This window comes from Podarcis tiliguerta (genome assembly GCF_965153285.1).
Source record: "Podarcis tiliguerta genome assembly, chromosome: 10".
Taxonomy (NCBI): Eukaryota; Metazoa; Chordata; class Lepidosauria; order Squamata; family Lacertidae; genus Podarcis; species Podarcis tiliguerta.
The window spans coordinates 5,580,604-5,593,926 of NC_139543.1; the positions used below are offsets into that span (position 1 = coordinate 5,580,604).

Below are 13,323 nucleotides of genomic sequence, written 5' to 3' on the forward strand. Positions count from 1 at the left end.
CTGGGTAAGCTCTGGTTCGAAAGATGCTGAATGGAGATGCTATGAACTGAACTTAGGACCAGGTGCTCTGCCATGGAGCGAAATATCCCTGGAGTATTTCTTTCTACATTTATCGTTCTGTGATTAGTTCATAACAAATATTCACAATGTTAATGGTATCCTTAAAGATATCACCTTTTAAAAGTTGTAATTGGCAGATCTAGTGATGCAGAATCTGTATTTGATGCAAATATTGATGGTGCAAATATTACACTTTCCTTTTGAGGGGGTGGCTTTTCTCATGGTGGTGAATGTTATTCTTTTCATCAGTTAATCTTCTCATGTGGTTCCAAGACTCATAAACAAGGCAGAATATATCCACAACTAAATTACTCCTCTCTGTTTGAATAGCTGTCAGAGCAGAGGCCTTTCTTTGTAGAAATGTTCTATTTAAATGACTGCCCTGTCCTTATAGAAAATGAATCTTTGGAAGGGATAAGAGGGCCTTTAAGTCACTCATCGGCCCTAACAGGAGACTGAGCAAGCACATAGGTCACCCGGTTACAGTCTTCTCCACTATGATGAGATGGATTGTATTTCTGTTTCTAAATTTGCATCTTTACATATAGATATGCATATGAAAATTTATGCCAATATTGTCTTCTTCTTTTTTGGTAGTGCATTTCCCCTGTTTTGGTGATGCAGAAGTGGCCCTTCTTAACTTCCACTCTGCATGCGTTTCTCATCAAGTTGGAATTTGTTAGTCCCATTTAGCTGAGAAACACTTTCAACCAAGTAAATATATGTGTTGTAAATCCCATTGATTTCATTGGCACCTACCTACTTACCCAGACTGCACTTTTAAAGCTTGAACTGACACATTTGTTAGACTGCCTTCTAGCTTCCTCTCTGTATACATCTCAGACCATAATTCCTACCTCGTTGGAAAAGAGTATTTATTTAAAGATGTGATAAAAAAAGAGCATTTATTATGTTCTGTGCAGTGGTGGTGGTCAGATACAAATCTGCTAGCAAATGTTTCAAAGTAGAAAACATTTCAAAGTATGTTTTTTTTTCCTTTAAAAAGTGCATTGTTAACCATTTTTGGGGTTCTGAGTAAGAGTTTCCATTCAAAGAAACTGTTAATTATTCTTTCTCCCCCCCCCCCCTCGTATTGGTATGTGATCTCATTCACCTGTACTGATGAACACCTGTGGGTTGGTTCATGTTACGGAAAGACAGTCCTTGAGGTAACCTTATAAGGCTTTATAGGTCAAAACCAACATTTTTAATAGAGCCTGGAAGCTAGCATCGGTGTTATATGTTCAGACTGACCTATCCCAGTCAACAACTGGGAGGCCGGATTGTGCACCAGCTGCATTTTCCAATTTGACTCCAGAGGCAGCCCAATGTACAGCACGTTGCAGTAGAACAACACAGAGGATACCAGAGCACAGAAGACAGACATTAGACGTTAGTGCAGATAGGATTACAAAACCTGAAGCTGATGGAAGGCCCTCTGTGCCACCAAGACCACTTCAGCCTCAAGCGACCGTTCTTAATGTTCTTGCATTGACACGTATCATTAGACTGTGCATATTAAAAAATTAGTAGCATTGACTTTGCATGGTTTGCTTATTTGTTTGTTTAGTGCCCTGTCCTTCCTCCAAGGAGTCCAGAGAGACATTCATGTCTCACAGTGGCATATGATAAGCTGGAAGGTCACCATGGTCCTTCATAGACCTTCACAGCATATGAGCCTGGATTTCCCACATCCAAGCCCAGCACTCTACTACACAACATTCAGTTTCAATAATCATATTTCCAATAACAGTATGTATTCAAACGAATCATCTCCAGAATTCTCCTTAGGCTCATAGGAAGCTGAGTTACACAACTTTAGACCCAGTCAGTCCATTAGCATTTGTCTACACTGCAGACAAGGTTTCAGGCAGAGCCTTTCTTAGTTCTACCTGGAAGTGCCAGCCAGGAGCTGAACTTGGGGTCTTCTGCATTCAAATCATGTGCTCTATGGTCCATCTCAAAATTACATTTCTAGGGTTGCCATACAGTCAGAAGCAGTATCAAGGTGGGAATCATTAAAAATGTCTGGGTAAATCATAGAATCATAGAGTTGGAATAGACCACAAGGGCCATCGAGTCCAACCCCCTGCCAAGCAGGAAACACCATCAGTGCACCCCTGACATATGGTTGTCAAGCCTCTGCTTAAAGACCTCCAAAGAAGGAGACTCCACCACACTCCTTGGCAGCAAATTCCACTGTCGAAAAGCTCTTACTGTCAGGAAGTTCTTCCTAATGTTTAGGTGGAATCTTCTTTCTTGTAGTTTGGATCCATTGCTCCGTGTCCGCTTCTCTGGAGCAGCAGAAAACAACCTTTCTCCCTCCTCTATATGACATCCTTTTATATATTTGAACATGGCTATCCTATCACCCCTTAACCTCCTCTTCTCCAGGCTAAACAAGCCCAGCTCCCTTAGCCGTTCCTCATAAGGCATCGTTTCCAGGCCTTTGACTATTTTGGTTGCCCTCCTCTGGACACGTTCCAGTTTGTCAGTGTCCTTCTTGAACTGTGGTGCCCAGAACTGGACACAGTACTCCAGGTGAGGTCTGACCAGAGCAGAGCAAATCTGGATGTATGGCCAAGAAAAGCTCAAGAAATTTGGGTAACCCCAAAAAAAAAGCTCAGCCAACAACTTTGCCCCCCTCCCAAAGCAACCCTAACAGTTTCCTGCTAAAGGACCTAAATGTATCCTGACAAATTGTTTGCTATAGTGATGCCTCCGGTTTGCTTGCTTGAGAGAGTGCAGCCCAATGATCACTGTTCAAAACGCAGATTTGGAAAAGGATTGACTGGGATTGACAGTCTTACCTTTTTTCCCCAGCCACATAAATAGAAGAACACAATTTGAAAATCCTGTTTTGGAAGCAAAGAGGAAGCTCCAGCAGCGTGCCATGACCAACGCAGAACTTGGAACCAAGTCTATGCCGGCCCAAGGTTTCCGAGGTACAGTATCATGTCAGTGCACCATATTTAAAACCAAATTAATTCCATCAAATTTTCCAATTCTTATGGCAAAATGATCGATATATAACTATAGAAATGAAATTTAACCTCTATTTTTCCACAATAGAGAAGAAAATATGAAAAGAAATGTTACCCTTGAGTTCTGCTCGTGTTCTTAAATTTTCTGTGATGACAAATCCAGCAAAAAACATGTTGTAACTGAATCTTCTCCCACAGGGAGCCTTACATTTTGTCATAGTAAACTTTACTGGAGGGGGGGGACGATCCTGTATGGGCCAGCCTATATAGGACAAAACAAAAATTAAATTTCTTAGCTAGTGGGATTCGTTATTGTGCATGGAAACAGAAAGATCAAATAAATATAAGCGTATTGGGGTTGCAGATTTGAGACCGTAGAAAGCTTTTAAAGTCCAAGAAGCAAGAACCCAAAGAAAAATACAAAGCCCTGAACAATGTGGGTCCAGAATGACACCTGAGCCCTTATATTCCAGTGATCTCAATCTCTGAGATCATCCAGAGAGCTGCTGTTCATTATCTCCCATGCTTCAGACACCAGCTGGCTTCAACTAGAAGTCAGGCCTTTAGCTTTACTGGTCCCATGCAATGAGATGCTCTTCTAGCAAAGATTCAGTGGCCACTCTCTTTTTTTATGCCAACAGGCCTGTTAAGTTCTTCTTTTTTCCAAGATGAGTCAGTCATTTTATGATTATTTTGTATTGCTTTTATGTACAGTACATTTTATTGTATTTGTATATTGTTCACTGCCTTGGGATTTTTTGTGAGTGGGTGATATGTAAGATGGTTATAAATACAAATAAACTTTCCATAGAAAGAAAGAGGTGGTTTGTGGGTCCTCTGCCCTGTCACCTCAACAAGTAAGTATGCTCAGAGCAGCTCACAGTGTGTAGGGGCTCATACTGTCTCTCCTGGTCCAGCTGTAGGACCAAAATGGACAGGACATTAAATATGTGAATGCAGTGAACATACCTGTTCCCCCCCCTTAACAAGCTTAGCTGCAGCACCTGGTGAAGGTGCTCCACACTATTATCTTGCCAATCCTCTTCCCCACTAAAACCGCTTGATAAACTTTCCTTCTGGGGATAATAGCACAAGAAAGGAGACTTTCATCAGGATCTTAGAGTGGGTGGAAAGGGCAGCCCAAACTCTATATTCCATGTTCCTCATCCGGCTCATCGCTCCCCACTCCACAGCTGCTATTGTTAAAGGGGGGAAACCAAACACATTAACTGCATTCAAGCATTTAATGTCATCTTTCTTTGGGCCCAGTGATGTACGGTCAACCTGGACAGTGTTCTGTTAGAGGAACTTTACCTCCCATTGAAGCTGGCGGCACCTTCTTAGGGAGTTGTTCCTCACATTTGGAGAACGATGGCTTTAGAGCCCTGCTTGTTGGGAAGTTATGAGATTAAATATCTTGGTGATGCGGAAACATGCTGGTTAACCATCTATATATGGGTATAGAGATTATTATTTTTTACCTAAGCTTGTAGCCAAAGAATGAGGCTTCTTCTCCTTTATAACAGTAGAAAGCTCCTCATCAACATTACCTAGGCCCAAACTTGTTCACCCGTGCCCAGCGCCTCAGAGGTCTCGCAGTGTGAGTGACCTGTCTCTGTATCGGCGGGACATTGCTGGAGTGTACAGGCTTTATGGTATGTTCAAGTGCTGCTATATACCCAGGCGGCACTTTTGTAAAACAAGTAGCGAGCTGCATTTTTTTTAAAGGAAAAAAAAACACCCTTTTCACCTTTCCCCATACCTTTTCTTACACAATAAAGCACAGAACAGAGGCACTGGATGTCAGGTGAGGCCATTTATTTTGCCTGCTGGTCTTTGTCACACTTTACACAGAATCACACGGAAAGTTGATGTCTAGGTCACAGAACCGTCTCACAAGTTGTAACTGTTCTCTATCTAATACTAAAACCCTGCTTGTTCACATAATGTGTATGCTTGTGTACACACACACACACACACACACACACAGTGTGCATAAATAAGCAAATTCCACTGCTATTTGGAATTATTTTACAAAGCTACTTCAATAAATTAAAAAAAAAAGACTAACTTTTCTTTTACAACTTGCAACAAACAAACAACTACAACCTTGTACTCATTCAGTTGGGACTAAGTCTTATTGTATTGAATAGGACTTAATTCCAATTAGTCGTGTGCATAGGGTTGCACTCTAAGACACTTTAGATAAGGAAACCCTGCCTTTGCTGGTTTTTACCTTCAGTAGAAGATAACTCAGTAATGCTTTTGTTTCACTGGGAATGCTTGCACTTTTATTTTGCTTTTATTTTTCAAAACTGCCACCCTGTTGCCTGCTGTTGCTTCTGCTGCACTCTGGGGACCCAGTCATTTTGTTTACAGCACGGCCAAAACATCCTTTGTTTTCTCTTTATGTTGACTGATGTAGAAAAACCGCTCTTCACCCGTGATGCCTCACAACTGAAAGGGACTTTCCTCAGCACCACTCTTCAAAAAAGCAATATGGGCTTTGGATTTACCATCATTGGTGGGGATGAGCCCGATGAGTTTCTTCAGGTGAAGAGTGTCATTCCTGATGGGCCTGCAGCACAGGATGCCAAAATGGAAACAGGTAAGTCGGAGGCTTTCCTTAATTTAGAGGAGGATGGCTTAAACTTAGCACCCATTGTTATTTCCCAATTGCTATCAGCGGCCTGTGTGTACACTAGACCTTTACACACACAGAGCAACCAGTCAGACTGTTCTTTCTCTGTTCAGACATTCCTACAGCGTGATTTTCCCTCCTCTGTTTATTTGGTCTGTAGGACTGGCTAACTTCAAATTCAGACAGGGGAGCTAGCACTATGTTTTGATCAAGCAAGAGGTTGAAAATGGATCAATTCATTCTTTCTTGGAGAATAAGACTATTTGGGAGGTAGCAACTTTATTTAACAGATGTGTGTTTATTTTACACTTTCAGTAATAATATCTAGAGGTCATAGTCCGGCAAGTCACAAGAGTGCCAGATTTCAAATGGCGCTTGGACGTATTTCCACTTCTATATTCAGTCATGTGAAGTGTGTGCATTTATGCTTTGCTAGGTCACAGCTTAATGCTTTGTAGAGTTCCAAGTCTGTTCTTAGCTATCCTGTTTGATATGTGACGGGAAGAGGCGTTTGAGATCCAAGGTACGACTGTACTTGAAATTGAGTCTTGAAGGTAAAATGGAAAGAGGTCACTATGCCTGTAGACCAATTGCATTTGTTCCACTTCCACATCCTTCTGAGTTCACGATCACCAGATATTTTCCCTGAATCTAGTTTTCCACACCAGCTTTGCTGTTTCATTACTAAGAGATTGTTGGCTTTAAATATTCCCTAGCCTTCGTGATTTATGGGGAACTCTTATCTGATGGTGTCTCACAGATCTGCATCTTTGTTTGTGTTGTATACTGGATATTGTTATCTTGTTGTTTCGGTACTTTGAATTCTGAACATGGAATAGAAGTAAACTGGATATTAAAGCAGACAAGTTTCAAACTGCTCAGCAGGGATGATATCATAAGGCTTGTATCTACAAGCAGAGATTTATGTTATACATGGACTTTTCACTCACATAAGCAAACTGTTACAGCAGGATTGGGCAAGATTTGAAAAAGAGGGCGCTGCTTGAAAGTGAGAAAAAATATGAGCATATATAGGCACTGTGTTGCAATGGAATTAATGCAAAATGGGTCTATGTCCTTTCCTAGAGCAAATAGTGAAATGCAGTTGTATGTTGCCTAAAATATATTGTGTTTAAGGCTCTACCAAGCACACCCATAACTTCAGAAACATTTGATATTATGAGAGTAACATAACAGAGTCTTGTTGTTTCTGATTTTTCATGGCACCCTTTGTCATATCTATTGCACATGAATATGCTGTGTAAAAGTAGCTCTTGTGTAAACCACCTTAAGTCCTTCCTTTCTTTTTTCCACTGTTGTATTTGTAGAGAGCTTCCTATGGCAAGCATTTACAACCATTATGATCGTACAATGGACAATCGTAACATCAGATTTTTTGAGAAATTCAGATTCTTACATTCCTCAAATGAAGTTACTCACTAAACCCTGGTCTCAGTTCATATTAAGATGACCTTGCAGGCACAGGGGGACTTCATAGCCCTGGTGTTCATCTTTTTAAAAATTAATATTTCTGTTTTACTTCACAGTAATTCTATCACTTTCATTCAATCTGAGCTTTCTCCAGTGCCAAGATAATACCTGTATATTCCCATTTATGTTAAACAAAATCTCTGGATAAGGTATTTTCTTGTATTTCAGAGTTATTGAATTCAAATCCTCTTGAGGCTTCAGTTTTATTGCATTTTCTTCTGAGCTTCCACCCTCCCCCCGCCTTCCTTTCTGAGCTAGGCAGATCTCTATATTTTCTGCATGCTGTTGAAAACCTTAGATAAGCCACAGTTTCAAATAAGATTTCAAATATTGCAGAGCTCAGGACTTTCTTGGTTTGTGATGAAAAATAATGGGATATGAATAAAGAGCAAAATATCATAAAATGGGCATTGGTTTGGGGCCTATCTAGAAGAGTTTAAATTTGCAGGAAGAAAGCTAATCTTCAAATAAAAGCTTCAGTGTTCCATCAATATGTGTGCTTCTGGAGGCAAGCATTACTTACAGCCACTAAAATAACATTGCCTGTTTATTTCCATTGTTCCATTGCCGTTTTCCCTTATCTTTTCCCCTTATCTTCACCGTTTCTCCATGAAAAGTTGCCTTCATTTGTTCACGTCTCTACGTTATTCCATTGCTATGCTATTCAGTTGTTCTTCGGTATAGACTTCTACTTTCTATCTTTCTGTCTGATATACTTTGATTCTGCTCTTATTCTAATTGCTGCTTTCACCCCAGTTGTTTATGGAGCCTGTGGGCACTCTGATGATCTTTATTACAACTCAATTCTAGAACAGTTCTGTGCGCACATCAGTTTCTGGGACCAGGCTCAAAGGTCTTGAGCAGATGCAAGGAGGCAAGTGGAAGTCTTGGGAACTAGCAATAGTTATTGCCTAGTCAAGGCCAGGGGACGAGGTGGCGCTGTGGGTTAAAGCCTCAGTGCCTAGGGCTTGCCGATCGAAAGGTCGGCGGTTCGAATCCCCGCGGCGGGGTGCGCTCCCATTGTTCGGTCCCAGCGCCTGCCAACCTAGTAGTTCGAAAGCACCCCTGGGTGCAAGTAGATAAATAGGGACAGCTTACTAGCGGGAAGGTAAACGGCGTTTCCGTGTGCAGCTCTGGCTCGCCAGAGCAGCGATGTCACGCTGGCCACGTGACCCGGAAGTGTCTTCGGACAGCGCTGGCCCATGGCCTCTTTGAGTGAGATGGGCGCACAACCCTAGAGTCTGTCAAGACTGGCCCGTACGGGCAGGGGTACCTTTACCTTTACCTTTACCTTTAGTCAAGGCCAGAGTGGCACATAAACATTTCCCTAGTAGACCAGTTAACGTGGCAGGAGGACTAGCAGATTTGACTTGCCAACAAAGACAGGCTGCATTTCTGTTTATTAAAAAAAATATACCGGCCAGAACATAACTCGCTTTTGTCTGTCTCTGTGTGTGTTTTAGACTCTATTTTCTGCCCCACTAGCCCCAGCACCAAACATAGATCAGGCAAGTATCACAAAATGTCTTTGGCTTTCACTGCGACCAGTCTGCTGTGCTACTGCATCAGCTACATTTGGCATGCCCCCCTCTGTGGCCAGGAGTGCCTTTTCCTAGCTTTACCTGGTTTGCCAGCTATGGCTGTTGCGTGTCAAGGTCCCCAAGCCACCCCCAAATAAATCACAATTCACACAGAATTTTTGTTTAAGGTTTTTGGCATAATTTTGGCCACAACTTTATTAAAATACATAATGTGAATAGTTGTTTAGGCATTGGTTACGACTATCTGTCCCTGCCCAGGGACAGAACTGACTTCCAGATTCCAGCAAAAGCCAGTCAGGGAAAACAATATTGGGGAGAAAATGGATGGGGACAGACTGACATTTGTACGACTGCGAAGTCAGAAAGGGAAAAATTTTGGGGGGAGAGCGATGGAGCAGGGGACCTGTCCTCACCTCCCCCCCAATGCTCCCCATGGGCCCTTGCGTGGCTCTAGCCCCCTGAGAGGAGTTCGGACAAAAGCATGCCGAGCCCCTGGATTACTTTAATGGAATACCCTTGCAGCAGCAGCATTGGAGGGGCAGGCGCAGCCAATCCATACCCCTCCACCAACCAGTTCATAAAACCAATGCCTAACCGCTACCTTACAAGTTGTGATGATTTGCTACGCAGTAGGCAAAAACCAAATGGCCCCAGCCAATCAGCCAGATGGACAAAATTCCTACCAGGCCCCTGCCCCAAGAGCAGACGACCTCATGACAGGCATAGCAAGGTCAAGCGAACGACCTGAAAATAGGGAGGGAGGGCAGGTGATCTGATGCGCACAGCAAAAAGAGGAAGCTCAATGCTGCGCACAGGGTTTTTTAATTTTAACACTTCTGGCTGTCAGTCAAGAAATGGCAACATCAAATTCTCCCCAACGACAAGGGGAGCCCAATCACAATGGTGGCCACCTAATTTACCCGCCCAGCAACACTGGGGTGTCTTCTTAGCCCCCACCGCAACATATGCTCTCCATGAAGGAGAACACGTTTTCCAAAATCATACGAAAACTGGAACCCAGCCATCCTTGGAATTTGCACTTTTCAAAAGTTTTGTAATGTAGCAAAGTAATGGACACATAAATGCATGTGTTAGGGTAAAGTCTGGATGACAGGCATATATTAGTGATACTAACATAAATGCATTTTGTTAGGGAAATTTGGCTTGAAAAAATATATACATTAAGCAAATTTACATGCACATGTAAAAATGTATATACTAGGACAAATTTGCACTAAAGTGCTGATTAATTTTCACAAGATCTTAAAATAAAATAATCCTCAAACTGTTATGGAAATGTGGAAAACCAAAGTCAAGATTGGAAAAACGAGAAACTGAAATATTTGTCTATCCCTAATCAGAAATCCTTCCAACCAGAAAACCAGGCTGTTTTCACAGTTTCTGAAGTGATGGCAGAGAATGCGATTTCATCTTCAATTTTTAAATACAGTCATACCTCGTGTTGCGCTAGGTTCATGTTGCATCTTTTCAGCTTGCAAATGCGGCAACCCCGGAAGTATATATGTCCAGGTTTTGCCACACGCGCAGAAGTGTTCTGCGCGCTTCGCACATGCGCAGAAGCACCACTCTAGTTGTGGACTTTTCGGGTTGTGAACGGCACCCCGAAACGGATCGTGTCCGCAACCAGAGGTACCACTGTAAAGTGGCATTATTGTGGTGTCATCTACAAGGGAGGATCAACCTATACCATCTTTCAATGTGATAGGCCATTTTAGACCCCTTCTGTGAGACCCTACAAAACGTAACATGATATGGAGCTTGTTCATTTATTTCTTATCTTCTTCATAGCACCAACCATGCAGCTGTCCTATTCTTAACTGGGCCTGGCATGCTGCAGACGGGACGTTTTATAGCCCTTCCAAGCTGTCATGATTTCAGCTCCCGCTGCAAGAAAGCCTGGAAGACCATAGCCCTGTGAGCTCTTATGAGGCAGTTGCGGGGGTGGGGGGGGGGGGCTCTAATTGAAAGCATAGCTGACATCTCTTTGGTTTTCTGTTTGCACAGGATGACAAAAATCTCCAAATTGGAAATGGTAGTTGTCACAATTTAATTTCCCAGTTGATTCACTAATGGCAAATTATGTGTATTGTTTCACTACATGAGGTATCAGGAGGGTGAAAGGATCTGGTGGTCTTGTATAACGAAATGACAAGCAAATGAGACTTCGTAATGATGTATAAAGATTAATAACCTAGAAGTGTCTTTTGAAAATGTATCATTTCAGCATTCCATCTTTGGTTTCAACTTAATGGTACTGCAGTTTTACATGTTGTTATTTTATGATATAACCCTCCACCCCATCGTACTTCTCCAGCATATACTTTTATCAAGTAGGCAGACTTCTATCTTTAAGCCAGTTGCAAGTCTCTAAGCTGAAAGTATGTGGACCTCCAATAATAATAATAATAATAATAATAATAATAATAATAAATGCACTTCTTGTTGGCAACCACCTTTCTCAAGATACAGCTGTGGCTGTGGAGACCAATACAAGAGAGGCATGCTTTATTGCAGCTGGGGCAGCTGGAGCAGTGGTGTGTGGTGATTTTATTTTTATTTTTTTGGTAGGGCTACGGTTAGGGCAAGAGGCGCCAGTTAGTGAGGACGATGGGGGGGTGCCACATGTGTGAGCATCGCACCTCCCTCCCTAAGCCGGGCAGAAGCTTCCAGGGCTTTGGGGAAAAGCCACCAGGGGAACATTTAGGGGACTAGGCTAGTCCCCTAGTCCAATGACCACACACCACTGACATGAAGGCACCCAGTTTGGCTGTTACAGAGGCACCATGGCGTTTTCCCTCTCTATGCTCCTCCCAGGAGTCATATGCAAGAATGTGAGATAACTACAGTGTAGTGAAACCTTTTTTTCATTCTCTTGAAAAGTGTTACCTGAACTTATGAGGACTTGGTGCACTCAGCCTATTTGGCTATCATTTCAAACTCACGTTTTTGTTTTCCCTCACAGTCTTTAACTTCATTCATGCCAAGCCATGGTTTAGTGCCACAGAAATGAGCCCTGGGCAAAGTTTAGTGGTTTCTGTGGCCAGCAATGGAGCAGAGCCCAGCCACTTCAGTGGGGTGTAATTATGGTGCCTGAATTATGTATAGCTCTACATAAATCAGTTTTCTTCTTTTGAGATTTGCAGCTAATTTGTACTACCAAGGACATTTCCTATGTTAGTAGCATGGAAATTTCATGACTGTCTCAAACTGTGAGGTTATAGATCTTGGTTTTTGTTGGTATGAACTGTACCTCTCGGAGAGTCCCTTTTATTGTATATTACCCCAATTGCTGCATATGTGCTTGGTGCTGATTGGTTACACTTGGGGTGCGTACAGGCATTACAATATTACATACGAGGGGTTACATGCAGGCATTACACATCACTAGAGAGAGTACAGGAACATAGTAATCTATGATTGATAGGGTGGTACTCAGAGATTATATAGAGTGCACTTAACATTCCTCTAGTCTGCGGTGATAAACAGGGGATGTATATAGTTAGATAGGAAGGTCATGACATCACTTAGAGACTCCGCACCGTCCGTGCCAGGGTTGCTTGGAAGGCAATGTGTAGAAACACCACCTACGCAGGATCTCTAAGAATTCAACAGGAAGGCAACACAGGAAGGGAATACAGGAAGGCCATGTTCTAGCAATATAGGAAAGCGATACTCTACAAACATGGGCATGTCATTTGTCACTTTAAGATCACCCAGTCTCTTCCATCCTCCATCACATATGAGTGGAGGAATTGTGTTAGTACCACCAAGTTCCCAGTGCATATACTGAGGAAAGGCTGCTGTGCTGGTCCCGGGGGTGGGGGGTTACCGTGAGGCGTGGTCAGAGTCCGGTCCTGGGTCCTGGGTCTGGAGACTGTCCAGCAAGGGCAAAGCGGGGTCCAAAGCAAGAAGCTGGGCATGGTCAGGAACTCCGGAGAAACAGGTCTGGGTGCTGGCAGAAACAGGTTTCCAACAATGTTGCTCCCACAACCTGGGACTGGGCTGACTGGCCTTTATCTCCTCTGAGGCCAGGGGCGGTCCTGGCCCACAGGTGACCCGCCTCTCCTGGCCTTAAGGGGAGCACTCCTCCTGAGAGAACCCAGTTCCCTCCGCCTCTCTGCCCTGAGCCTCTGCAGCTCAGGAGAGGCTGGAGGGTTACTGGACCCAGGGGCAGCTTCACCTTCCCCTGACAGGGCTGGGAGAGGCGCATCTGCAGACAATGTGTCCTCAATCACCTCCGGAGCCAGAGTGGATGCATCTGGTGTCTGCTCCTGAGGATCCGGCACAGGTGCAGGCCCTTCAGATTCAAGCCCCTGCCCCGGCTCAGCCGGCCCTGGAGGCGGGGATTCCTGTGCAGGCTGGGACTCCTCAGGTTCAGCTTCTGAATCAGATTCCCAGGCCATCACAGCTGCTCTCTTACACCTTGGCAACCCTGCCTCCCTGCCCTGTTGCCACCTTACTTGTTTCATCCTCTAGTCTAGATTCTGGGCCACATGGCACTCATTCTATTGCCACCTTTCAACCAAGGCCCACTTGGGTCAAGCCCTTAAAGTTGGACAGTTACTCCGAGTCTGTTCTTCTCCTT

General features: G+C 43.4%; 1 protein-coding gene across 22 annotated transcripts in view; it reads left to right on the forward strand.

Moving 5' to 3' along the window:
- MAGI2 (membrane associated guanylate kinase, WW and PDZ domain containing 2) overlaps positions 1-13,323 on the forward strand; it is a 598,802-nt gene that overhangs the window by 445,553 nt on the left and 139,926 nt on the right. For 12 of the 22 annotated variants that reach the window (XR_014502057.1, XR_014502058.1, XM_083399308.1 and 9 more), the window contains 2 exons: positions 2,884-3,005; positions 5,470-5,652. Coding sequence is in view for 20 of the 22 variants with exons in the window: in XM_083399308.1 (XP_083255434.1) it covers positions 2,884-3,005; positions 5,470-5,652 (305 nt within the window). In the remaining 2 variants the exon portion in view is untranslated. Of the gene's footprint in view, positions 1-2,883; positions 3,006-4,570; positions 4,700-5,469; positions 5,653-13,323 lie in introns of all 22 variants that reach the window. The other 10 variants (XM_083399289.1, XM_083399304.1, XM_083399299.1 and 7 more) reach the window with 2 other exon arrangements.